The sequence below is a fragment of the Ctenocephalides felis genome, unplaced genomic scaffold (genome assembly GCF_003426905.1).
Source record: "Ctenocephalides felis isolate EL2017-DRISC unplaced genomic scaffold, ASM342690v1 CF-g0.4_SCAFFOLD_01886, whole genome shotgun sequence".
NCBI classification, from domain to species: domain Eukaryota; kingdom Metazoa; phylum Arthropoda; class Insecta; order Siphonaptera; family Pulicidae; genus Ctenocephalides; species Ctenocephalides felis.
In genome coordinates this window covers 37,453,344-37,479,402 of record NW_020538040.1, presented here as the reverse complement: position 1 = coordinate 37,479,402, position 26,059 = coordinate 37,453,344, and the positions used below count along the sequence as shown (strand labels likewise).

At 30.8% G+C, this 26,059-nt stretch overlaps 1 protein-coding gene across 1 annotated transcript in view; it reads right to left on the bottom strand.

Moving 5' to 3' along the window:
* LOC113374917 (protein bowel-like) overlaps positions 1-25,662 on the bottom strand; it is a 27,061-nt gene extending 1,399 nt beyond the window's left edge. The window contains exon 1 of the mRNA XM_026614879.1: positions 24,896-25,662. Within this exon, the coding sequence (XP_026470664.1) occupies positions 24,896-25,662 (767 nt within the window). The remainder of the gene's footprint in view (positions 1-24,895) is intronic.
* Between the last annotated feature and the right edge of the window lie 397 nt (positions 25,663-26,059).

Here is a 26,059-nt window from a genome sequence, read left to right as displayed (position 1 = left end):
TCGAAATAAAGGTTAATAAATAGTACACATTGTATATATTGCAAGTGTAGTATATGTATTTATGTAGAAATATGTATATAATATGTACTCGTAAATAAATACCATACCACTACAAATATTAGTATGTATTTCGAAGTCAAATCTAAAAACTGCTTTATATTTGAAATGTTGCCAAGATTTGAATAAATATCAAATTAAATTTAAGTCGATTCAAAAAAGTATTATTTTTTTATTTAACGTTAAAGATTGACCAAAAAAATATATTTTTAAACATGCATTTAACTACATAAATACCCTTTAGATTATTTTACAAAAGTAAGTTAAATATAAGAGATCAAAGTGATTTGAAAATAATAATGTATTGTTATTCAGCTATACGGATATTGAAAAATTGATCATAAACAAAATGACTAAAACATACAATAAAAAATTTACTACATAAAGGTATAAAATATGTTCGCTAAATGCTGAAAAAAATATTAAAAAAATAAATGTATTAAAATAAAAACAACCACTGGTAAATAGGTACAAAAACTTATATCGACACTAATGATGAAATACTGACGAATACGAAGTATTAATTTAATTTGATTCTCAAAATATATTCGGTGGCCCCTGATTATGCATGCACCGACCGCGCAGCTGGATGCCAAAGCAGCAAAAAAACGCAAGTTTGTTTTCGGCTAATAAAAATTGTAAAGTGTTAAATTTCGTGTACCAGTAGGAGAATACTTGAGATTATTCGCCACCTACACTCGCTGATCATTTGAAGATGGAAACGAGGTGAATTTTGCTACTGTTTCAGGTGATTTGCGCAATCATCGGCACTTATCGGCCGTGGTAAAATCATTTTATTTTTTGTTTGATAAAACGTCCACATTGGTAAACTTGATAGCAGTTTATGTAAACTTATGTTAAGACAAATAGAATTATTATGAATGCCAGGACTTAAGTACATATTGCGCTAATAAACTACCCGGTCACCCGAATCATTATTGAAATGACTTGAAAAAAATATATATTTACGCTAATATTTTCGTAAATTAAGATCTTATGATCAATTCATTAAAACCTTCCTATGAGCTTCAAAGCATCTAAAACAGAATAGTCTCATTATTCTCATTTATTCAAGCCGAATAAATCACTGTATATTTGCGACTCTGAATATTAAAGAATACTCGATAATGAGTATAATTTGTACATGTATTAAAAAACATATTTAACGATTTTATTTGTTGCTTGAATTAATATGATTTTCATATTTATGTCATAATTCTAATGAATCTCTTGAATAATAATCAATTCATTGAAGAAAAATTATCACAATATTATAATAAGACATGAAGAACTAATATTCTTATGAAACATTAGTATATTGCGTAAAATATTGAAAAAATAAATACTATTATTGACCTCATTGTTTTTTAATTAAAGAATATATGAGTGATTGTGAATATTGATTTAATATTCACAATCGTAATAAGCTGTAAAATATTTGATTTAATACAATGTAAGTAGTGTAACATATAAATATTAAAAAAACTTTTTTAACGATTAAATTTTGAAAATAATTTTCATAATTATGTAATACAATTCTAATTCATATTTTGAATAACGATCAATTTGTAGAAGAGAAATCATCACAATGTCAAAAAAAGTAAAATGGTCTACTATTATTATCTTGAAAACGAGTAAAGATCAGAATTTTTTAACAATAATATTTTAAAGTAGAAGGCAAAGAATGTATAACAAGCCATCGCTTTAATTCTTACAAAGTCGCCATCAAAAGATAAACGGCCATGTATGAATATTCCTAGCAAAAGTATTTATTTCGTTGGTAGTTTGTTTGGTTTTGAGCTATTTTATTTAGTTTATAATACCCGAATAAAAATTTTAAGTACACGTTATTTAATTGTTTTATTAAGATGTTGATATTGTTATTTTTGAGTTAGACTCATCAGAACGATAAGAAAATAGAGACTAAAAACGTAAAATAAGTTAAGAGTCACAACTAGTGTAAAATTTTGAAAAAATCGATTTTTGTTTTTTTTCATAATTCGATAGATTACACCTTTAAAAATAACATATTAAAAATTCAAATCGATATCACTAATAGTTTTTTAGTTACAGCCATTTAAAAAGTATACATACAGTATATAGTACAACGATCATTTAATCTTTAAACGCGTTTTTCTCGAAACAGCATTTTCCGAATTTGTTGCAGTGATTACTCAAAAACGAATGATCCAATCACTATCAAATTTTTTTTACATGTTCTGTATATAGTTCTCCGTAAAATAAACTAACGATTTTTTGATCGGATCAAAAATCGAAATTTGGCAGTCGAAAAACGACCAAAATTTTGAGTAAAATTCGACTTTTTTTTAAAAACGCCGCCATTTTGTCAATTGTTGATTTATTTTTTTTATCGTAGTTCATTTTACAGACAATATTATCTAGTTTAACGAGATTTTTTTTTTTTTTTTGATTTCATTCACGTAGAAGGCCGGAATCACTGCAGCAGTTAAGGGCCTTTTTTTGTCGCGCCGTTGGAAATCGACGATAACTTAAAAACTATTTATTTTTTTCCTTCAAAAATTTTACTATGTATTCTTAAAGCATGTATAAATATATTTCTAAAATTTTGAAATGATTGATAAAGTAGTTTTTTTAATATAAATTCCCAAAAATCACCTTTTTTTTAAGCGGTTACTCTAGTTGTGCCCCTTAAAAAGAGCAATTTATATAAGATATATAAAATTAATAGTTATTCCAACGATGAATTTTTCGGGTGAAATACCAGATCAAGGTTATATACAGTGTGTTCTTTGTAAACAAAAAATTGCGCAAAAAATTTGTATTTGGCATTTGGTGGATAATGTAAATGTCGTAAAATCCCTTTAAAATTAATAATAAGTCATTGTATCTGTTTGCTCCCTGGATGTCTCTTTTTAACCCGCCTTATGGGACATAATTTTTCAATATACAAAATTTTCATCTACATATAAAATTAATACTAAATCGACGATTTCAAAAATGATGAAAAAGCATAAATTATTATTACTCTAGAGCCGGACGGATTTCAAATTTCGATCCGTTTATGAATGTTATTCAAGTAATATCTGTCCATGAGGCGGATGATTAAGAGCAGGTCGTTTTGAGAGCGGCCCGGTTCTGGCTTTGACGAATAGAAGATCAGTTCAGAATTTGGAGACATTGACACAGCACTCTCATACTTATTCCAACCTGTCGAACGGGTTCTCGTCGAGATCATTTACATTAGGAATTCTAAGAGGCAGCGCACAGAACACACAAAAGCGAGCGCACGTTAAATAAATAATGGACACGAGGAACTCAACTGGGGACGCGGCGGACGGCCACTCGATACCAGCAGCCAGCAGCCCGTCGATGATTCAAGACAATTATATTGCCATAAGACGAATTTAAAATATTATTATATCGAAAACAAATGAGCGAATATATACATTATGATGTTTAGTGATATTGCCTCAATACGTGTTATGTATGCTCGCATCTGTTGGTCGATGGTTGGTCATTTATTTGAATTTCAGTAGGGCAGCTTGGGGTTTATTACAGTCTTTTTTTTAATTTATATATCTTAAAATCCACTGATTATTTTTCTACGAAATTAAGATGGATGGTTGCTGCAACTATTCCTTTACCTAATCAAGTAAAAGTAATTCCACAACTGTCGTTCATTATTTCACAATTAATCATTTTCTAATACAGTGCGGTATTAGAATTAACCCCGTGTTTGGGGCTAGTTGTGACATCAACTAAGTCAAGTAGTAACAACAAAAAACTACAAAAATGATAATTATTAACCACTGATAATTTATTCTTTACTTATTTTTAAGAAGAATGACTTATTTCTAATTATTTAATTTTCTATATTTTTCTCTATTTTTATCTTCGAAAATAATATTATAAATATTATTGTACAATTTAGTAACACCAATAGCTATTAAACAACTGAAATTGCTTTCTATTTTATGTTTAACACAATGGAAATTCATTACTGCAAGAGCTTTTGAAGCTAATTACAAAAGTACGGATTGAAATTACTAAAGTTGGTTTTATTATATCCAAAGGAATTAATCATAATAATGTACAAAACATAAAAGTGCACATGTTTAAGACAAGTGTATATATATATATATATATATATATATATATATATATATATGTATGTATGTATGTATATATATATATATATATATACATATATTAGGGTGGTCCTTAATATGGACATTTTCAAATTTCGTATGGAAATTGCATGGAAAAAAATTTGAAAGCTAAAAAAAATATTTTTTAGGTATAACTTAGCAACAAATGAATTAAAAGTGAAAACTCGTGTCATTTTTTATTGAACATTCGACCTTCTGCAAAATTTTTGAAATTTTTTTCATGCTATTTCCATACAAATCTTTGATTGAATTGCGCTCTATCTAGAAGACAATATTAAGAGCTATAACTTTTAAAAATTGTTTTTTATCAATTTGGAACCATTGGAGCCCTTGGGAGCAACGAAATTCGAAAATGTCCATGTTAAGGACCAACCTAATATTTATATATATATATATATATATATATATATTTCAGAATTACTGCCGATACAAATCATTTTTAAATGGAATATAAAAAAATATAGATAAGTTCACGTATGTCACGTTTTCTTGCTTTGTTTACTTTGGTATTAGAATTAATTAATAAAAGAGCAAATAATGTAAGTGATGCAATCTGATTTTTTTTTGTTAAATACTGATAAAACACAAAATTTAATGTCATTACTAATTTTTTGTGACTGCTCAATCTACTGACTTTTACATTTATATAAAATTTAGAATGCTTTATATATTTTTTCTGAAATAATAATTGAAAAGAATTGACAGTCAACGATAGATCGTTTTCTATCGATAGATACATTTTGAAGAAACATATTTATTTTTTAGCATTTTTGATCCTTTTGATCCAAAAAACTTTCACGCATTCGCACTTAAAATGTATTTACTTTACCAACGTTTTTTTAACGATGTTAGAAAATAAATAAACAAAAACAGGCGTGTATATATATATATATATATATATATAATTATACTATTAAATTTTATAATTTAAAAAAATATATATAGGCCTCGCTTCTGCGTTTGGCTACATACATTTAATATCCTATACCATTGAATGTTCTACATCAACTTTTTGATATTCTACGTCCAATGATTTTACATATAAATGTATCTGATATATTCATTACTACTCCAAGTATATTTATTTAACATATGCAGTATTCTAAATCAGTTTCTTATACAAAGTACCAGGTCATTACGACTTTATGACGACTTCACCGCATACTATTATGATTAAAACACAAATCATGATCATAAAGTTAAAACTATGAATATGAAATAATTATAATTTGAAATAATTATGTATTAAATGACATGTTATAAAACTCGCAAAACACTGGGGTTTCAATGATACAGAAAACATAAAAATGTCTGTTCGTTCGTACGTTCTGTAACAAGCGCATGTAAGAACACAGAAAGCAAGTATTTCCACATCGGACCTGATAACGGACTCGGAGCTGGTAATCAGAGATTGGTATATAAAAGACAAAATGACTATCTTGGTATATCTTCTAATTATATCATCTATACAACACCAACAAACCAAATGCACATTGACACAAATACAAACAAAAATGCTTTCACGTAAAAAAAAGTTTGTTTGAGATGAAAAAACGATAAACCTTCTATACAAACACAAACGCAGGGATAAGGTAAGGCAGGAGGTTGCATGTCTAGCAACACAGGTAAAAAGACGACGGAGCGAACGCTTCTTGCGAACCAAAACTCTCGGCTTATAGTAAGGTAAGACTACCCATGGAAAACAACTTGTTCGTATTAATAACTGATCCAATAATGGACAACCCATAGCTGAGCCTTTAATTCGCTTATAATAATGGTCGTTCAACAAAAAGTACTAAATCAACCAAGATGATGACGGTATCTCTACAAAAACATCATTATCTAAGTCAAATAATTTTCTTACACATGACGGAGATGTAATTATCTTTTGAAACACTAGCTAAGATATTTCGATGAATCATAAAAAAGATCCTTTATTTGAAATAATAGGACTAAATATATTTTTTTTCAGATACCTTCTGGATTACATTATCGTCAATTGTTGATGCATTTCGCCTATTTGTTTATTATTAACTCACAAATTTAATCGGTTTTGTATTTTTTATTATGCGGGATGCGTATCTATTTTCCATCATTGTCTAAGAGTAATTTATTCATGAGTTTTTCCTATTGTTATACTTTATAAATAATTACAGTAGTGTTTTTCTTATGAGATTCTTGTGAGAAGTTACCAGGATACCTCAACTGTTGTTAACTTATTAAATTCAATTATTATAAAACATAAGGCGAATTTAATATATGGTACTATTTTTATATAGGCATTAGTTGTACATTTTGCATTTTTTATAACAAAAATCTGGATCACGCGACAAAATATGACTGAAGTTATTATGCTAATGATGCTTTTAAGCCCATATCCAATTGGTATAATTTTTTGGGTAATTTTCTATATCTTTGCATATAATTTCCAATAAGGGTACCTAAATTTTTCTTTTACAATTTTGTAACGAAACCAATTATAGCGCAACAATAACACATATCAAACAACAATAACATCAAACAAACAACTACGTGACCATGCTCAGTAAAACTCCCAGCTAATTTATCATTGTAGAAATGTATTTCTTGCCTTTTTTGAAAAATTTGTCACCTAGTCTGCCTGTGGAGTAAGGTTGTGAAAAATATAAATTCCATGGGTACAATTTCACAGAGATTTCTGTTAATATAACTGATCTGATATATTCATCAACAGAGGCAAAATAACTATTTATTTAATTTAACTTTTGTTAAATTGTTTTTTTTAACTTAATTTGCTGTTTTATTTACTATGTTTTAATGGTTACACCTTTGTTTTGGTAAAGATTCAATTGGGGCTTTTTAACCCACCTACATGTAAGCATATATAGAGGTTATATAAAAAAAAACTGTTGAATCTAACGTAAAAATATTAAGTATCTCATAAAAGATTTAAAGAAATAACGTATATGTATTTATAAATTATATTAAGGTCGCGTAGACTAAACAACAGTGCTTACAACCAAAAAAACTAACAATAAAAGAAAATCCTTTTGTTATGGATTTTGAAACATTGCCATTTATCTCCGGAGAGCAACGTCGTAAGAATCAAGGTGATGGCTGGTTATACATTTTTTCCCTCTACTTTCAAATACAGTTGTAAAAAATTCTCAACTTGTTTTTAAAATATCGTTGGTAAATATCTACTCTATCCTTAATTCGACGAATTGAGTACTTTATATATATATATATATATATATATATATATATATATATATATATACAGGCCCGGTCCTGCCTTGAATGCAACGCATGCAAAAAATGCGGACGCACGCCTTAGGGGGCGCCAAAACGAGGTTTGGAAATGAAATTTATAATATATTATTTATATATTTTTTTAAAATATAAAATCTAGAATACTTAATAGATTATAATAAACAATTCAACTTAACTATGAGTTAGAACAAGCATATTCAGTTTGCAATGTGATGTCAATAGAAACAATTAAGCAAATAATAACTCCGCAAATTTGTAAATTATTGTTCTGCTTATTATTTAATATATTTTTAAACTTTTTTCTTCGTTTGAAGTTAACGTGGAATCGAAAAATTAAATATTTAGTGTTAAATTAATTACAGGGCGTTTTTGGTGAAAAATGACGAGCTAATTTAGTTGAAATGGAACTTGAACTTGTTAAAGAAATATATACTAATTATAAAAGAGAAAATAGAGAGTCAGTGCTTAAAAAATGGCTTAAACAATGTAAAACACTAAAAGAATGTGTACAAAAATCCAGAATGATTAAAAATTAATTTAAAAAAATAAAGTAAATGTTTATATAATTTTAATGGAAAACTGATAAAACAGTTGAAATTATTGAGGGGAAGGGGCGCTAGAACAAATGTTGCATGCGGGCGCTGAGGACCCCAGGACCGGCCCTGCATATATATATATATATATATATATATATATATATATATATATATATATATAACATTGCGTATTTCCAATGATCGCTTGAATTCTTCGTGTTTGAATTTTACTATTAAGTATACTATTAATACGATATTTATTTTTCAAGCCATAAATTCAAAACATTATAACAAGACACATGTTACTCTGTAATAAATTACATAAATTAGTATTATATTTCAAAATGCGAGGATATTAATATGAAAATTAAAATACATTCTGTAAGTAATCATGGCCGAGCTATTAAACTCGATCGCTTCGATGTCTTTGCAAGTAGAATCCGGTTATTGCAAGTGTATTTATTATCCAAGCACTCGAATACACGCAAACTCTATATTCGCTAGAACTATAATTATTACTCAAGTGTTTAAGAGAGAGCCGATGAGAGAAGCAGAAGGAGAATTCAGATTGATTTTCTCTCCACCATACATTCGGGTTTCTGTCGATGATAATAATTGCGAATTTATAATTATGCTTTTATTCACAGCTACACTCGGCACAGCAAGCTTTAAGAAGTGATCTCAGTCACTGTTTCTGTTTTAGAAATGACATTCATTAGGACACGGTATAACCACTGAACAAAAAAATTTATCTGTCTGATCGTTCGTTGGTCTTTTTGTTGTAATTTCGGAACAAAAAACATGCGAAGAGAAAAAACCTTACACGCGATATCGCAACATTTAGTAACTAACTTGAAAAAAAATTAAAACTAGCTGTAAGTGGAATTCTGTCTTGAGGCAATTATGGCATCGTGCCTTAAGGCAAATTGCTGGAACTTCCCGTACCGTAACGAAATGTTCGAGGAATACTGAATGTTTTCAAATAGATTATTATAAATATTGTATCAGTCTAATATTCAAAAGAATCATATAAACTGAATTGCAAAGTTGAAATTATTTGTAAAGTATATTAGAACTATAGTCAGAATTAAAAATAAAATCTGAATTATTTTCGATAAACAAAAAATTAAAAAAAAAAAAAAAAATGAAATTTTTTTTTCCAAAATCAATTATTTTGTTAAGACAAGCAGAAAGTTCTTTGAATCATTTAAATCGGACGCTTAGTTCTCTCAAAAACTGCCATTTTTTATATATTTAGCTTCGTATCTTCGAAATGGCAGGACCTGCCTTTGCCAAAAACTATTAAACACTTCTCCTAATCATTACTAATTGAATGTTTTTTAGATCATTCAAATCGGATACTCCGTTCTCTCAAAAAGTCGATTTTTATTTTCTGCACTCTTTGCTTCGTATCTTCGAAACGGCTGGACCTGCCTTTGCCAAAAACTAATCAGCTCTTTTCCCTATTAATAGGAATCGAATGTTTTTTGAACCATTCAAATCGATTGATCCGTGCACCCGAAAACGTGACTGGAAATTTGTATCCATACATACATACACACACACACACATCCATTTTTTCTGTGAGGTATGCCAAAATGTTCAGAAACCTTCAAAAGGTCGAGAAATGTAAAAGTTTTTAATTCCGATTTTCGGCCCATTACAATAACTTACCCTACGGGAAGTTAAAAATATATGTTTAAACTGTTTAGTTATCGAGACAACGATAATGATTTCGCAAACGATTTTAACAATATTTTGTATTAACTATCCGCTGAAAATTTGGTTGATTGGGATAGTGAAATTTCGGAACAAATTGAAAACTTATTACTTATTTTTTATTCGTGAAGATATTAAATTGACCATAAATATTTATTACGACATTGAAATAGATACGCAGTAATATAATTTATATTTAATTTACATCACACAGGGTTAGTTATAGTAATCGCAAAAAAATCGGAAATGAAAATTTTTGCATATTTCAAAGGTTTCTGAACAATTTGGCATGCCTTAGAAAAATTGATGTATGTATGTGTGTAGTTGTATGTGCGGATTCAAATTTGTGTTTAGAGAACACGAATCAAATGATTTGAATGATTCGATTGCTATGAACGGGAAAAAGTGCTGATTAGTTTTTGGCCAAGGCAGGTCCAGCCGTTTCGATGATACGGGCCAAAAAGTGTAAAAATGTAGTAAATCAGTTTTTGAGAAAACGAAGCGTCCGATTTGAATGATACAAAAAACTTTAATTTTTTTAAAACATTAAATGTTTTAGAAGGCATATCTAGCGGTTTCGAAGATCCAATGAAAAAAGTAAAAAAAGCAATTTGGCGGTCAAAAACGATTATTGGATATATGCGTATCAAATTATCAGATATTTTAAATAAGTACAAATTTTGTTTACATTTCTATGGGGTCAGTACCAATGTTCATCCGTTAGGCTGCAACGCGTCGCTTACGCGCTTCGATATTTCGTCTCTAAAACAGCTACACATCGCAAAAAAGTTCAAAATTCTGAATAATCTATTTTTTTTTCAAAGTTTGCAAAAAATTTATTAAAAATTTTTATTTTTGGTACGGAAAGTTCCAACAATTTGCCTTAAGGCACGATGGCATGCACCACTAGTTTAATATTGCAAAAATATAGAAATACGCAAATATTTATTAAAGTGAAAGGACAATTCGAGGAAATAGTTCAGTAGAATACGTTGTCTTTTTTGTATTTCACTTACATAATGAAGTAAAAATTTGATTAAATGTTAATAATATTAATAATATATAATATATAAATATTAATAATTTAATATATTAAATTTTAAGCAATAATATTAAAATTAAACAGAACCATCACGCGACGTTGAAATTTTTACATATACGAGGTCTGTTCAAAAAGTACCCGGAATTTTCGTTTTTTCAAAAAAATATTTATTTATTCGTCTACATTAATGTGGTCCCCTTCAAAGTAGTCCCCCCCAGATATAATACACTCATGCCAGCGTTTTTTCCAATTTTCGAAGCACCCTTGATATTCACTTTTTGATATGTCCTTGAGCACTCTCAGCGATTTTCTTCAATCGAGGAAAACCGCCGTCCTTTCATGGGTCTCTTCAACTTTGGGAATAGGAAAAAGTCACACGGAGCCATATCTGGTGAATTTTTGCACTTTGCAACACTTTATTTCATTTTTTACGCAAAATTTAATACAAATTCTTTGACTTTTCAATTCTTCCATTGTAAAAATCGCCGAGCTCAGAAAAACACGTCGAACCTTAGCGACTACCACAGACAAAGTAAACAGTGAATATAGCTGAAAATTTCATCATACTTTAGGGGCATGTATACCAACACAATAAAAATAAAAAATTTGATTTTGATTTTGACAATCAGACACTCCAGACCCGCGAAATTTAATTATTAGTAATTCCGGGTACTTTTTGAACAGACCTCGTATAAACACCAATATTTCATATTTTGACTGTAAAAATCAATATTAGCAATACGTTATATTATACGTAGTGAGGAGCAAAATATGCAAAAGTCGTCTTGATCGTGTATAAATAATTATCACGTTATGAGTAGAAAAAAGCTTCAGAGAATTATACTTTTGTTATTAGCATCTCACCAAGCTAGGTGCTAAGCTTTGCGCCTTGAATATTACGTGTCGAGAGCTATCGTGATAGCGGATACTAAAAAAATCGCAATAATTGCGATGCTTAAAACTTTCGGTGCGTGTGTTTAATTGTTTAACTTGAAACGTATTTCCATAATAAGTTGCTTAGGGATCGTTCAAGTATTACGTAAGCAGATTTATTGCAATTATTTACTCCCCCCCATCCCCCTTATCAGCAAAAGTAAGCAAAGCTCTTACCCCCTACCCCCATGCTTACGTAAACATTTTGCAATTAATGTAAAAAAATAAAAATACTACCTATGACGTAATCATCATCCAGACTCCCCTGCCCCCCATGTCAACCCAAAATAAGCAGATCAACAACACCCCCCCAGTCCCCCTATAGTGCTTACGTAATACTTGAACGGCCCCTTACAATGTTCAGATTCAATTTCTGCAATTCGACCAATTAAACCAAAATCCCTGTATTTTTCCCAAGAAGTGTCTTTTTAACTTCCCGTAGGGTAAGTTATAGTAATCGCAAAAAAATCGAAAATGAAAATTTTTATATATCTTTACATTTCAAAGGTTTCTGAACATTTTGGCATACCTTAGAAAAAATGGATGTATGTGTGGGTGTGTGTGTGTGTGTGTATGTGTGTGTGTATGTGTGTGTGTATGTATGTACGTGTGTGTATGTATGTGCGGATACAAATTTTCGTCGACGATTTCGGGAACACGGATCAACCGATTTGAATAATTCAAAGAACATTCGATTCGTATTGATAAAGAGACGTGCTGATTAGTTTTTGGCGGAGGCAGGTCTAGCCGTTCCGAAGATACGGGGCAAAAAGTGCCGAAAACGGTAACTCAGTTTTTAAGAGAACGGAGCGTCCGATTTAAATAATTCAAAAAACATTTCACTTGTATTGACAAGATGAAGAATCGATCAAATTTTCATAAAGGTAGGTCTAGCGGTTTCGGAGATATGGAGGAAAAAGTAAAAAAATGAGCCATTTGGCGGTCAAAAATGATCATTAGACATATGCACATCAAATTATCAGATATTTTATAGAGATTTTAACAATAAGTATACATTTTGTTAACATTCCTATGGGTTCCGTACCAATGCTTATGCGTTAGACAGCGACGCGGCGCTTACGCGCTTTATATTTTGTCCCTATGCAGTTAAATCAGTACGATTGCTTTGAAAAAAAGTTCAGATCTTCCACAATATGTCAAAATAAAGAAAAAAAAATTTTTTTTCAAAAAAAAAAAAATTAAAAAAAAATTATTTTTTTTAAAAAAAATTTTTTTTTTCAAAAAAAAGTAATTTTTGGTCCATATATATAGTTTCTCAAAAATATTATTTTTTCAAAGTACATTTTTTTCAAAAACGTTAATCGTTTTTAAAAAATTAATAATATTTGGTACGGGAAGTTCCAGCAATTTGCCTTAAGGCACGATGCCTTAATTGCCTTAAGACAGAATTCCACTTACAGCTAGTTAAATCTAATTAGAGCGTACTCGAATCTGCCATCCTGCATCATATTCGAAATTCGAATCCGGCGATAGCGCTCTCCGCCAATCAAAGAGATGAAGTATGTATGCACCGCTTTCCTATGCGCAGGAATGCAGTTCAACGAGAAAACTGCAGCCGCTATAATGATACCAAGATAAAAGAGCGGCGCTCGGCTACAGTGGGCATTTCAACTACAGTCGGTCATCAATGACAGCGACAGGGGACACTGTACACTGGCTACAATATATAATAATCAACTTTATTATCCGAACCGATGATTGTACACTGTAGCGAGCACTGTACTTTTATCATCTCTTATACAATATTCTATAAACTTCCAGGGAGAGAAGTTTATATTTTCGCCAGATTTGCTAATTTTATGTTCTCTAAACCTATCACACTTTAATCGACAATTTCTCAAAAACGGCAGAACCGATTTCAAAAATTTAAAAGCTATTCGATGAAACTAGATAAGAACTCGCGTTAATTTTGCGAGATGATTGCCTGAGCCGTTCTCTTAGAATTTGCAGAACTGAAAAAATTATCTACGTTCCTGTACCAATTTTGATAATTTAGAAAAAAAATTTCGAATGATATCAGTTGAGAATCGTTCCAATTAGTTTCTGGTAAATATCAGCCGGGTCGTTTCTTCGTAACTAATTGTCCAACTAGTGGTTGGCAACGTGCCTTAAGAACAATTGCTGAAACTTTCCGTACCGAAAATTAAAATTAAGAAAAAAATAGATTATTATTAAATCCGTGTTCTCAAAATCGTCTCCGCACATACATACATCCATTTTTCCTAAGGTATGCCAAAATGTTCAAAACCCTTTGAAACATAAAGGTATATAACAAATTTTTCATTTTCGATTTTTTTGCGATTGCTATAACTTACCCTACGTGTGAAATATTTTTTTTACGAGTTTGATAGAACTTTTTATGATGACAGAGTTCATAGTCCTAACAAACTTAACTAAAGCGTTATGGATCCACGGGAAGGTGTTTAATTATAAAACTTCATTAAAAGTTGTTAAATCTCAATCCAAATTGATTATGCTTATTGTTTATATATATCGAAAAGTTTTTACATCTTACTCTAACGCATATATCAAGTGAAAACCGATGGCACTACTTGTTGACATTAGGCTGTCTGAGAGGGGTATCGAATCTGTATTCTTAGAGTTATAAGACCAATATTGAAAAAAAAAAAATATATATATATATATATACCTTGATATTGAAATTTGTTTACACGCCAAAATGTAGAGTCCCGGCGCAATGTTTTTGGTAAAAGTTAATAGCTACACTGAACACAAATACTCTAATCACTTTGAAGAACCAGATATACTTTATTACTAAATAAGCCATATCAGATTGTTATACGTTGGTTTATATTACCTATAAGTACCCATCGCAAATTCATATTTGGCAAAAAAATTATAATGTTCTAAGTACTTTTATAAAAAAATATTATATTATGTATTTGAATATGCATGTAATTAATAAAGCAAAGATATTTTTGCTTTATGATTCAATTTAATTTAAAAATTTTAAAAATAAGTCTCTTTATTTTGAGGATATGATAATAACAATTTTGAAGTAAAACTTATCTTTTATATTAAACTAAAGAGAAAAAGGCTTCAGACATAACTAGGTTTAATTCAACCCTAATATATATTGCCTATTTATGAACTGAGTTAAATCAATTTGACTAGGAAAAATTCTACAGATCGTAGTGGAAAGGCAGTCATTTTCATGAAAACATATTTTTATATATATTTTAGATAGAAATGAATGTCATAACTGCATAGATTAAGTTGTTCGGAGCTTGCAATCGAAGTTTGAGTGCCCGTTGTTAGGAAATAGAATATTATATTAAAGAATATATATATATATATATATATATATATATCTTATAGAATTTTGTTATATGAGTGGAACGAATATTAAATGTTATATTAGGTTGTTAAATATCTCCCTTCCGCTTTTTTGCTCTTGGTTTATAATACAAAAAGGCGGAAGGGAGATATTTGACAACCTTATATGAACAACACAACACTCAGATTTTTAGCACACACTTTATTTAATAATTACATACGTTTCGAGACCATGGTATGCCTCATCTTCAGTGCAATTTCAAACAAAATATATATAATATATAATTCAATAAAAATTATATAATATATTTATATAAGTGTGTGAGTGTTTGTGTCTGTGTAAGAGTATCCATGATAACGCGGAGACATACCCTAATGCGTTCCTGACCAAGCTTAGCCACAAAAAAGATAAAAAATGAAAGTATGAAAGAACACGAACAGGTAAGAGACCTGCAAGAGCGCAATGCGTGGCCAGAGTACAAATCCTTATGAATATGCGACGTGCGACGTTAAATTTAATTCAATATTACTATATTACTCATTACTAGCAGTTTACGGGAGTGACCAGGATTATATTGGCAGGTGGAGGTAAACCTAAATAGTCCCTCCTACCAACGCTCAGTTCAAAGGTTTCTTGCATCATGTGTGAATAAGGCAATTGTTATATGAAGTTTTCATGGTGCTTGCAATTAAAAAGGCTGTGTTTGGTAAATGTTTCATTGCACATATAACAGAATAAACACATATCTCTTAGTTCAAAGTTCACTATTCAAACTAACTTTTCCAGATTATTGTAACCTTACATTCATTGCAGTCTATTATAACATATTGTGATTTCTTGTTAATTAATTCATAATTTGATAAATCTATTCTGTGTTTTGTAATATCTACATTCTTAATATTTCTTTGAAATTAGGTATAATCTTTGTTAATGGCACGGTCATGCTTTTCCAGATTTTAATCTATAAATCTTGCAGATTTTTGTTTTGTCTTCTTGGTTTCACTAAAGAGATTATATATATGTGTGTGTGCTAAAAGTCTTTAAACTTTTAGCACGAATCGGATGTTTTTTGTATCATTCAAATAGTGATCTTCTCAAAAAAGTAGCAGAAATATTGTATACGATTCACATACATTCCTACATAAATACTACATATTACACACACATACAAGTTTACCAATGCCAAAATTATCAGATATGTAAAAATATAAAAAAAAACTCAAACTAAAAAAATATAAAAAGAAGGATTTTTTGTGATTTCTATAACCTAGTCTACTGGAACTTAATAATCTGATTCGAATCAGATTCTATATTGATTCCAATTAACTCGTACCAAAACGTTCTAAATTATACGGGTTCTTCGATTTCAGATTCGGATCAAAATGATTATATTTCTGATAAAAATGTGAGTTGTCACTAAAAGACCGCATGAATTTGACTGATGAGAGCTAAAATGTTCGTAAATCAAATATTAAAAAATATCAACAAAAAAAATTTTTTTTTTTAAATATTATGTTCACCATAATTTCTGAATCTAGTGTATGGCTATTTTTATTAATAATATGGGGTTTATATAACTTTTGTCAAAACAAAACAAAATTGCAAGTTTCGAATTCAAATTTAAGTTGAAATCTTATTCCGTATTTTTGAACATTTAACAAGTATTTTAAATATTGTATAATGTGTGGTAAAAATCATAAATAATTATTAATCACGCTCTTTATTAAAAAAATAATTATTAACTATCAATAATTAATAAAAAAAATAATGTAATAATACTAATCTTCATGGTGAAAGATGGTGTAATTTTCACTAAAGTTGAATCCGCTAGATATAAATTCATTACTATTAGTTACTTGATCGTATTTTGGCCAATTAACCCTCTATGAGCCAAATTTTTGCTTTACATCAAAAGATTAGGGAAAAATCAGTAATCATAAACCTGTATAAAAAACGAAAAACAAAAAGTTAAGTTTAAACAAATTGTGTGGTATTAATGAATTATGTGACTTTCAAGTCTTTAATGCAGCACTTCTGTGTATGAAAATTTTATTTCAGGGTAAAAAACCTATAATTAAGATTTATGCGTCATATCACGAAAAAAACATATTTGTTTGACAAAATATTAAAAAAATTGAAATGTGATCTGAAAGCTTCACGATCCAAGCGTTCCAATCGCAACAAGAAGTGGTTATATTGATAAAAAGTGTTCGGTTTTTATTTTTGTATAACAAAATATAAATATATTGTCTATTAATCGATTTTCTAACTATAGAGTAGAGCGTGGCTTAAAGGTCCACCACTGATATCTCAAAAACAAGTAAAGTTAAGATTTTTTTAACAATAATATTTGCAAGTAGAAGGAAAAAATTTGTAACTAGGCATCTTATTGATTCTTACGATTCTTGCTATCGACAGCTAAACGGCAATGTTTGAAAATCCATAACAAAAGAATTTTCTTTTGTTGTTAGTTTTTTGGTTACGTAATAAGTATACGTCATTTAATTGTTTCATAAAATGTATTGTTGATTTTAAGTTAGATTCAACAGTTTTTTATATAACCTCCATAAAAGCTTACACGTGGGTGGGGTGAAAAGGACCAACTAAAACTTTACTCTGGCAAAGATGTAAACAATAAAACGTAACTTAAGTAAAAAAACAACGTAAATAAAGTAAAAAAAAGTTAAGTAAAACTTAAGTAAAAAAACAACGTAAAAATAACGTAACTTAAGTAAAAAAAAGTAACTTAAGTAAAAAAAACAATGATTGAATAATGTAGATATCAATGTATAAAATCCCTTTAAAATTAAAATAAGACATTGGACCTGTTGCCCACTGGCCGCCTCAATTTACCTTAATTATTGAAAAACAACAAAAAAAACACATATCTACAATGATGAAGTAGTTGGGAGTTTTACTGTACATTGTCAGATAGTTGTTTGTTTGATATGTGTTATTCGTTGAAATATAGTTGGTTTGGATTGGTTTACACAATCTGATTGCACAAAAAGTCAAACTGGACCTTTGTGCCCCGCCCAACCTTAGATTTTTTTTTATTGTTTCCACAGCAATCAGAACTCTTTATTACTGTTGTATAAGCTGTTTTTGTGTATGACTTATGACCTAAGGTATTGATATGAGAAGCAACCCATCGGTTCATCATTCTCCTATGTGTGGGGTTTTTATATATTAGCTCTTATGTCTAATAGTGTCCATATGATTGTATGCAACTATGTCCACGAAGGACGATTTCCACTTGGAATTATATTGTGATCTATAACCCCAAGTGAAAATTTGACATCAAAGTTGCCGGATGTCAGGCTTGGCGGTAGCGGGAATCGAACCAGCGAACCTGGGTCTAGTTGGTGCTAGCCCACGCTCTAACCGATATCGCCACCGCTGGCCCAATTGTTTCATAAAATGTATTGTTGATTTTAAGTTAGATTCAACAGTTTTTTATATAACTTCCATAAAAGCTTACACGTGGGTAAGGTGAAAAGGACCAGCTAAAACTTTGGCAAAGGTGTAAACAATAAAACATACAAAATAAAAAAGTAACTTAAGTAAAAAAAAAACAATGATTGAATAATGTAGCTATCGATGTGTAAAATCCCTTTAAAATTAAAATAAGACATTGGACCTGTTGCCCCATGGCCGCCTCAATTTACCTTAATTATTGAAAAACAAAAAAAAAACACATATCTACAATGATAAATTAGGTGGGAGTTTTACTGAACATTGTCAGATAGTTGTTTGTTTGATATGTGTTATTTGTTGCGATATAATTGGTTTGGATTGGTTTATTCAATTTAATTTGCTGAAGTAAAATTAGACCTTTGAGCCCCGGCCTACCTTAGAATATACTCAAATTTTGAAATAAATCTAGAAATTGACTAAATAATCCCGTCTCGCGCCACATTACATGGTACTGTTGGCGGCGTTGATGTTAGTTCGCCTGTACCTGTACCTGTACCTGTACATAACGAGAGCGAAAGAGAAACACCGGCACCGGCAACGAGAAGAAATCTCGATCTCCGTTCGTGCGACTAAGCCGAGCCGACGTCCGCCGAGGAGTCGTCGCAATACCTGGTAACATTAGATAGTGGCCGCATGTATTAAATATGTCCATTAGTTGTTTATGCATGAGATAGAGCCGTAATATGAATAAATGAACAATCGTTTCATGGCCTGGTAGCGATGTTTGTTTGTTTGAATATCTCAATGCCCTCTTTGTAAAAACAGGTGCTATTTCGCACCTGAGCTTTGCTCACACGCCATGTAATAATGGATAATGCCATTTGGCATGTAAGGGAGCGCTTTTTGATTTGATTCGCACAAGGCACAAACAGAATTTTACTAATTGGATATACGTATAAGGTCTTAAAACGTAAAAACATAAGGTGACTATAAGTCCCGGTTTAGCCAAGACAGTCCCAGATTTCCACCTGTTCGGACGTCTTTTCGTTTTATTATATTGGCCATGAAGGTGACAAACTTCAAGGCATTAAGCTTTACACGGAATGGTTACTACCTCTGGTAGAGGGGGTAGCGGTGTGTTTTAATTGAACTAGTGGTTCACTTCTAAAAGTAAAGTCCGCAAAACAACATGTAAAACTAGCTGTAAGTGGATTTCTGTCTTGAGACAATTATGGCATCGTGCCATAAGGCAAATTGCTGGAACTTCCCATACCGTACTAAATGTTTCTGAAATATTTTCGATATACAAAAAACTAAAAAAAAAAAAAATGGAACAAAATTTTTTTTTCCAAAATCAATTATTTTGTTAAGACAAGCAGAAAGTTCTTTGAATCATTTAGATCGGACGCTTAGTTCTCTCAAAAACTGCCATTTTTTACATATTTAGCTCCGTATCTTCAAAATGGCTGGGCCTGCCTTTGCCAAAAACTAATAAACACTTCTCCCAATCATTACTAATTGAATGTTTTTTAGATGATTCAAATCGGATACTCCGTTCTCTCAAAAATTCGATTTCTATTTTCTGCACTCTTTGCTCCGTATCTCCGAAACGGCTGGACCTGCCTTTGCCAAAAACTAATCAGCTCTTTTCCCTATCAATAGGAATCGAATGTTTTTTGAACTATTCAAATCGGTTGATCCGTACACCCGAAAACGTGGGCGAAAATTTGTATCCATACATACATACACACACACACACACACACACACATCCATTTTTTCTGAAGTATGCCAAAATGTTCAGAAACCTTCAAAACGTCGAGAAATGTAAAAATTTTCAATTTCGATTTTCGGCCCATTACAATAACTTACCCTACGGGAAGTTAATAACCAATAAATAAACATATCTTTTTCATTATAACTTAGTAACAAATCAGTGATTGTATGTAATTAGAACTGCAACAAATACATAATATACAAATAAATCAGTGTTTAATACAGTCCACAACTACAAAAGTTAAATTATAACCAACAACCTGAATTATCAAAGAAGAGCTTTAATAAATTCTATAACTACGTGACATAAAGTACACCACCATTCGTCCCGGGTTTTTTTAAAAGCAATATTTCTCCCGGATTTTAATATTTTGTCCCGGGTTAAACTGAACATTCGCAAGTGCTTGATAATAAATTTACAACAACCCATCAAATATCTGAAAACGATATAAACAAATAGTATACATATATGAAACAATGTGTTATAATGCGTGTATTATCTAATGCAAAATACCAAGGTGTTAAAATAGCATATCACAATAATAATTTCGAACTTTCATTTTCAATTTTACAAAAATTAGTAAAAACTATGACAACGAGAATTTCGACTGCTTAGCACAAGTTCTTATACTAACAATAAGTTATTTATGTATAAGGAAAATAGATAGAGCAATACAACGTATGATATAACATATAATCGAATAATAAAGTCCTACTAAAAGTCAGTTGTCGTTTCCCGTGAAGATCTGGAACCATAACTTAATTAGTTACTATTCTAATTTCTAAAAACTATAATTTATATCGTTCAAAACGCTGAAATTATACTTTCTTAAATATTAGCCGGCTGGTCTAAAAGCGTACGACGATGGATAGAACTCCTTTTAGGGAGACGGAATCTCAGCGAGACATTTAGACAATGTGCGATAACATCTCTACCGTCCGATCGTTAACAAAAAATAATGAACCACGACTTTCCAAATATTTTATTCAGTCCGTATTTTTTATCTTTTTCGAAATATGCTCGCTCGGTTGTCTTAATTTATTTTTACATCAGAAAATTCTTTAAATTATTAGAATTTACATAATATAAACAGATACATTACTGCAAACATTTTTTTGTCAATTCAATTTATTTTGCAATCTGGCAGATAAAACAATGAGCAGAGATTGTTAACAATATAAAAAACAGATAACATTATAATTTGACTATAAGATACTCCTAGCGTAGAATCTATTAGGAGTATAAATTGAAAAAAAAAACAAAAATTACTAGTTGAAAGTGGCATTTAGCCTTAAGGCAAGTTGCATGAACTTCCCGAAATGTGTAAGAATTGACTTAATCAAACGATAGATTTGATAAGTAGATACCTAAAACTAATCAGTATCATTCTCAACCAATATCTTTCGAACAGTTTTTGATTTTTCAAAATCGATTCAGAATTGAGAGCTAAAACGTGGACGAAAAATATTTCACCTTTCTGCTATTTACAAAGAAACGGCTTGGCCAATCGTCGCGCAAAACACACCAGTCCTCATCGAGATACATCGAATGGCTTTTAAAATTTTTGAAATCGGTCCAGCCGTTTTTGAGAAAACGTCGATTTACGACAAAAAATCTGTTTACATACACACACATACTTTTTCCAAATGCTGATCTCATTCGATTCAGAATGTCTTGAAACATCGAGAAAACATAAAATCGGATTTTTTATGTAAACAAACTTTTCCTTCGGAAAGTTAAAAATAAAAATAATACAAATTCAACAAACTTTTCTAGATTATAATATCGAAAATCTATACTAATTCTATAAATTTTACCATGATAGAGCTAAATCGATACGGATTTCAATCGCTATCTATTCAAGGCTATCTTCGCGTTCACAATTATTTTTCAATTATCCCACCCCTAAATCTAATTCTCTCTTAAATTCGCCAATTTTACTAATGTCCTCTAACTTTAACTTAATTAATAATGAAATAGACATTCACAACACATCACCTAATCAAATAATCTCCATCTGCACAAGTTAATCTTTTTATTTTCTTTCAAATATCTCATTATTTTCTGTTTATAAATATTATTGTTACATTCTGCATTATATGAAATTTTATCTTAGCATTTTATGTTACTAACTATATATTGTAATTTTGTGTATATTTTAATTGTTATTCATTATGTCAAATAATTGTATTTTTGAGTCCTCTTGGAAAAATCTGTGGGCTATATATTTAAATAAATAAATAAATAAATAAATAAATAACGGTTTTATTTTTGTAATTTCAGAATTTGTAAACAAAAATATTTATTCTCCTTTTGGGCAAAAATAAGAGCAAAGTCAAAAGAGAAAGAAATAAAATTGGAAAAAAGGCAAGGAACAATTATGAAATATAGATTGTACACATGCTTACTGCATATGTAAATAAGTATACCATATAGTGAATAGCTATTGAAAAACAAGTTGTAAGAAATTATATGAAAAGTTAAAATAGGAAGTGGTCATATCCAAATATATAGTAATGAATTTTCTTGTTTGTCGTTTTAAAGATTTAAATATATTTCTGTTTTATACTTTAAAAATGTTGAACAGTATTGCAACTTGAATTTACAATTGCGTAAATGTGATGCAGAAGTTCATAAACAATTTTAATGTTGATCTCGTAGTAAAATTTTATATATTTATACAATCCGGTATTCCATTATTTATTATTTCATATGTATCTTTTTTCGAATTCTGAATAAAAAATACGTTTCAACCTGATAATAAATTCACTATAGCATGCATTCAAATTTTTCATAGAACTAGGAACTCACAGCACGCCTTACACAAACAATCTTAACATTGTTTTGTTGAAATGTTGGGTTATATAAGGTATGTTTTACGTTGGTTTGAAGCAAAACGAATTTTACTTTCATAATGCTATAATAGTTTCGTATTTGTTAGGAAATATTAAAAAGGAGGTACTTTAAGATATTCTGATATATCTTATTTGAATTCATTTTATTTAATACTAGTTTATATAAAATTATTTATATAATATTCGCTGTTACACTACATAGAAAAGGCAAGGCAGTGCAATGTGATTCGAATACGCTTTAGCTTCTCTATTTTAAAATTGTATTAGTTTTCCTGAAAAGAAATTTTTAACAGAGATTTTTAAGTGGGGAATAGAATTGAGAAACATAAGTTATATACCTGCGAGTCTGGCCGTAGATTCATTACTAATTGCTAATTGTTACTATTCATTCATTATTACTAAATTCATGTCTTTGATAAAATATATGTATTTTTAATAGATTGATTTTCATTATAATTGAATTATTAGGTGTCGTGACACACGCGTAGATTGATTGAGAGATCCATCTGCACTTCAACACTTGGTCATCTTGAATATATTTATAATCAAGCATGAAACGAAAACTACATGTATTCTAGCTAAACGATATATAAAAGAAATTAATATTAATAAAAAAAATTAATATTCAACACAAACATTATTACTTTCAGTCCCACAAAAATGGGTTTACAAAGTATTTGTACCTGAATGAATAATTATAAATAAGTTGTAATATAACTATTACGATATAGGAATAAAATTAAAAAAAAAAAACACTGACAAGATTAGAATCCGAAAACATGAAAGCAAAGTTTACTGGCTCGACTTATTACCAGGGCTATTGTACCATACGAACTAATGTTTTTTAAAAACCTTAATTCTGATTATTAAGCAATTTGAAAGAGGTATTTTTTAATTTGGAAAATTAGTTTTGACTATCAACTCTATAACATGAGCAATGTTGCATGTAGAACGTGTAAACCTGATGTTAAGTGTATGATAAAGTGATTAAAAAAGAGTTAACAACACCCTTCAAAATAAGTTGTGTTCTTACAGTTCTAACTTTATATATATATATATATATATATATATATATATATATTAGGGTGGTCCTTAAAATGGTCATTTTCGAATTTCCTTGCTCCCAGGGACTCAAATGGTTACAAATTAATAAGAAACAATTCTCTAAAAGTTTTAGCTCTTAATATTAACGTTTAGATAGAGCGCAATTCAATGAAAGTTTTGTATGGAAATAGCATGGAAAAATTTTCAAAAATTTTAAAAATGTTTTTAGATGTAATTTAGCGAACAAATGAATGAATCAAACTCATTCATTTGTCGCTAAGTTATACCTAAAACATTTTTTTTTAATTTTCAAAATTTTTTTCATGCTCTTTCCATACGAAGTTTAATTGAACTGCGCTCTATCTAAAAGTTAATATTAAGAGCTAAAACTCTCAGAGAATTGTTTTTTATCAATTTGGAACCATTTGAGCCCCTAGGAGTAAGGAACTTCGAAAATGATCATTTTAAGGACCACCCTAATATATATATATATATATATATATATATATATATATATATAATATTCGTAACGCGAATGAATTTGTCGGGGCCACCCGCTACGGAACTGAAATTCGGTCATGGCACGGAAAAGAGAAAGTTTATACTTATTGTTAGTATACGTACTTCTGTGTGTATATCTAGAGCGCACTTATGGAACAAAGCGCGTACATTAAACGATTGTAGTTGGTACCATAAATGCATTATAAAGGATCCTGACTGAAGGCACCGACGAACCGAACGGCTTATAAACTATTATAAACAAAATTATATGCAACATGTAAAATGAAACTAACCTGTGATCGCGCAAGTGGTCTTGTCTGCGGAATGCTTTACCGCAGATATCACATGAGTAAGGCCTCTCATCCGTATGCGTGCGTTCGTGTATTAATAAATTATATGACTTTGTAAACTGGCGATTACAAAACTTGCAAATGAATTGTTTCTTTGGCCTAGCAGCTCTTCCTGGTGCTCTCAGAAGCCTTCGATCTAGATGCGCGTGCATTGCGGGTGCCCCACCATAAGGCGGAAACGCAAACGCTCCATGAGAGACCGCGGACGTATTTCCCCCGGGCGCTGGTGAATACAAACCACCTGGGATAACTGGGGGCGCTTGCCGAGCTAAAATCGCCTCCCTCATCGCGAGTTCTTTTCTTTTATCCGCCATCATGGCAATTAACTCGAAGCCCGCGTTTGAAGATCCCGGTGGCTTGCTGCCGCTGTCGACGCCACTACTTTTAGATGCAGCTGCGTCTACGAGGGGATGATATAATCGCCCTCTCGATGGTACGACGGGCACGAAAGCGGAAGATTCCCGCGATCCGGCGGTAGGTTGTTGAGATTGTTGCTGAAGTAATCCGACCGCAGCCGCCGCCAAATGGTGCTGATATGATGATAATTGAGATTGCGGCGAGGTCTCGGAATATACACGGCTGCCACTGGATGACCGAGATGCACCCGTTGCTGATGTAGAAGAATTGCCAGCGGCACCACCGACATGGAACTGTTCAGTGGGCCGCGAGCGCGGCAGTGGCAGTACATGAGCTTCATCGTCGCCAGGCATTTTTCTGAAAAAAAAATGCAGCTGCGTCAACGAGGGGATGATATAATCGCCCTCTCGATGGAACAACGGGCACGAAGGCGGAAGATTCCCGCGATCCGGCGGTAGGTTGTTGAGATTGTTGCTGAAGTAATCCGACGGCAGCCGCCGCCCAAATGGGCTGATATGATGATAATTGAGATTGCGGCGAGGTCTCGGAATATACACGGCTGCCACTGGATGACCGAGATGCACCCGTTGCTGATGTTGAAGAATTGCCAGCGGCACCACCGACATGGAACTGTTCAGTGGGCCGCGAGCGCGGCAGTGGCAGTACATGAGCTTCATCGTCGCCAGGCATTTTTCTGAAAAAAAAGAAATTGAAAGAGTTGTTGTATTTACATTTTGTTATACTGAATTG